This window comes from Condylura cristata, unplaced genomic scaffold, assembly GCF_000260355.1.
Source record: "Condylura cristata isolate star-nosed mole 26May11 unplaced genomic scaffold, ConCri1.0 scaffold00009, whole genome shotgun sequence".
Classification (NCBI taxonomy): Eukaryota; Metazoa; Chordata; class Mammalia; order Eulipotyphla; family Talpidae; genus Condylura; species Condylura cristata.
The window spans coordinates 42,434,529-42,436,901 of NW_004567110.1; the positions used below are offsets into that span (position 1 = coordinate 42,434,529).

Here is a 2,373-nt window from a genome sequence, read left to right on the forward strand (position 1 = left end):
ATTTTTTAAGAGGATAACTCATTGACGATACAAAATGGATAGTTCTCTCATATGCAATAAATTTATACTCATTGCTTATGGCAAAATGTACTACAAGTAACATGATGGACTGTATTCAATCATCACTCAGCTGCTTCTGCGTAAAAAACACAGTAAGAAGCTCCTTTTATCATTCCTTACCAAAGATATACTCTTATAAGAATCAACCAGAGTTAGGCTTAAATGTGACTTTTCTACTCTTGGTTTATGAACTTGCTTGCAGTACTTGCATCCTCTACACTAATGTTTATTTATAAAACATTAAACACCTCTCCTTAAGGGTTATTGTGAAGAAAAAATGAGGCAACATGTGTGGATAAGATGGTTAATTTATCTCCTAGTGTCAGTCTCCCAACGTTGTATGATTTTAGTTGACACAATATTTTTCACCTAAAGATACTCTTGCAATTTCCTTGGGAACTACAGAGACCACATGCTAAATTCTAATAAATAGATAAGTGATTCTATATTCTTTTAGGAGAGAAAAATAAACATCTCTCTTGATTGAGCCACTGTTTTAGGATTTCATTTTATACTTGGGAAAAACATGTTTGACTTTAACATACTTCTTCAAATACAGTCAGATTTCAAAGACTATCCAGTTATCTCTGAAAAGGTGATTTATAATTTCTAAACTTCAGATACACATATTTAACATGGGCCAAAAGAATGTATTTTAACCATTGAAGAGCCATGTGATAATCTGTAGCTGGTTCTTCAAAGAAATATACCAAATGGCTTTATTTTTCTAATTTGAAATTGAAAATTTATAAAACATGGTTCAGTGTATTTTTAATCTGAGAATTCTGATCTACATTATTCAGTCAAGCAAGAGCACTTCAGTTCTATATCACATCACTATAAAGGGATTATTTACAGATTTAAATTAATATTTAGACAACAGGTGAAAGTGGAAATTGGAAAAACAGACTACATAAACATTAAACTGAGATACATTAAACTGATTACAACTGAAAGTTTTAAACAACAGCAACAATAAACAAAATAAGCACATAAACAAAACAATAGGATACCATCTTTTAACAGCACCATAAAGAAGTCTTGGCTAAGAGTTTGCCAAAAGTACTATCCTGAGATACTTTGAAACCAAAGATTTGTCACATTAATGCAGTGTCACTGGAAGTGAACATAATCTCACAATTGCTTTTGCTTGGAGAGAGACTGGTGTGAAATGACTGAAGCTTGATTGGCAGCTATTTTGTACTGTTCTTGACCAGAACCTTGTGGTGGGGAAGGAAGTGGGGTTTCAGGTGTTGCTAAAAAACAAAGCAGAGTTATGTGTTATGGTAACAATTACTACAAGTCGTCCTATTAAGATCTGCATGTCAATATGCATTATTATACCTAGGACATATTTTTAAATCATATATATAGCTGTAATCCATAAAATACATTACTAGTTCATTGTTACACATGGAAATGAACTTCTATCCTAGTTCTCCAAAGAGCAGTAAAATGGAACAACTTATGCTTTAAGGTATTCTTTCCCTTTCTTAATAATAAAGCTTATGATATTTGCTTTTCAACACAAGCACTGGGAAAAGTTAATCAAAAGAATTAACAGAATTTAATATATATTTTTCAAAGCATAGAAAATTATATTTTTTATAATACAATTGCCCATAAAATAAAATCTATTTGGTTTGAATTTCACTGACAAAGATATTAGATGACATAAAAAATTAAGGTGAGATAGTTTGCAAGAGCTTTGAAATGTATGTTGTAGTTTAAAAGCATCTGAAAAATAATGTTTCTTCAGAACTATTTATTCCAATTGAGTCTATCTATATCCTCCACATTAATGCCAACAGCAAATCTGAGCGACTGGAAAAAAAAAATTGGTTCTTAAATAATCTCATCTCCTTCCATGTCATTTCCTTATATTGTGTAATGACATTTAATGAAAGGATGTTATTTGAGGTCCAGAAGAGATTATGTATCTTTTTGCTTAAAGTTACAGTTGTCAAAATTCTATTAACTTGTCTACAATAGTTTTACCCTATTACAACTTTTAACACATTATAAAATAATCTAAGAACTATTCTATAGTTTTTAAAAGTGTGAGATATTTTCACATATTTCACATATCTAACAGTACAAATAAAAAAGTTTGGTGATCAGCCTGAGGCATTGTAAACTTCACAGAATTTCTTCCCAATTTTTTGAAATTCTATACCAAACAAGAACATTCCTTTTTTGCTTTAATACATTAATATTAACTTGATATATTTTTAATAAAGATTTGTAATTAGAAACAACATGCTAAATAAAGCTATTTGTCAAAAGAATACTGTTTTAAAATATATATATATA

General features: G+C 29.8%; 1 protein-coding gene across 1 annotated transcript in view; it reads right to left on the reverse strand.

The window, feature by feature from the left end:
• Positions 1-1,194: 1,194 nt before the first annotated feature.
• The window catches only part of HNF4G (hepatocyte nuclear factor 4, gamma), a 9,505-nt gene continuing 8,326 nt past the window's right edge, over positions 1,195-2,373 (reverse strand). Inside the window, exon 6 of the mRNA XM_012722931.1 lies at positions 1,195-1,316. Within this exon, the coding sequence (XP_012578385.1) occupies positions 1,195-1,316 (122 nt within the window). The remainder of the gene's footprint in view (positions 1,317-2,373) is intronic.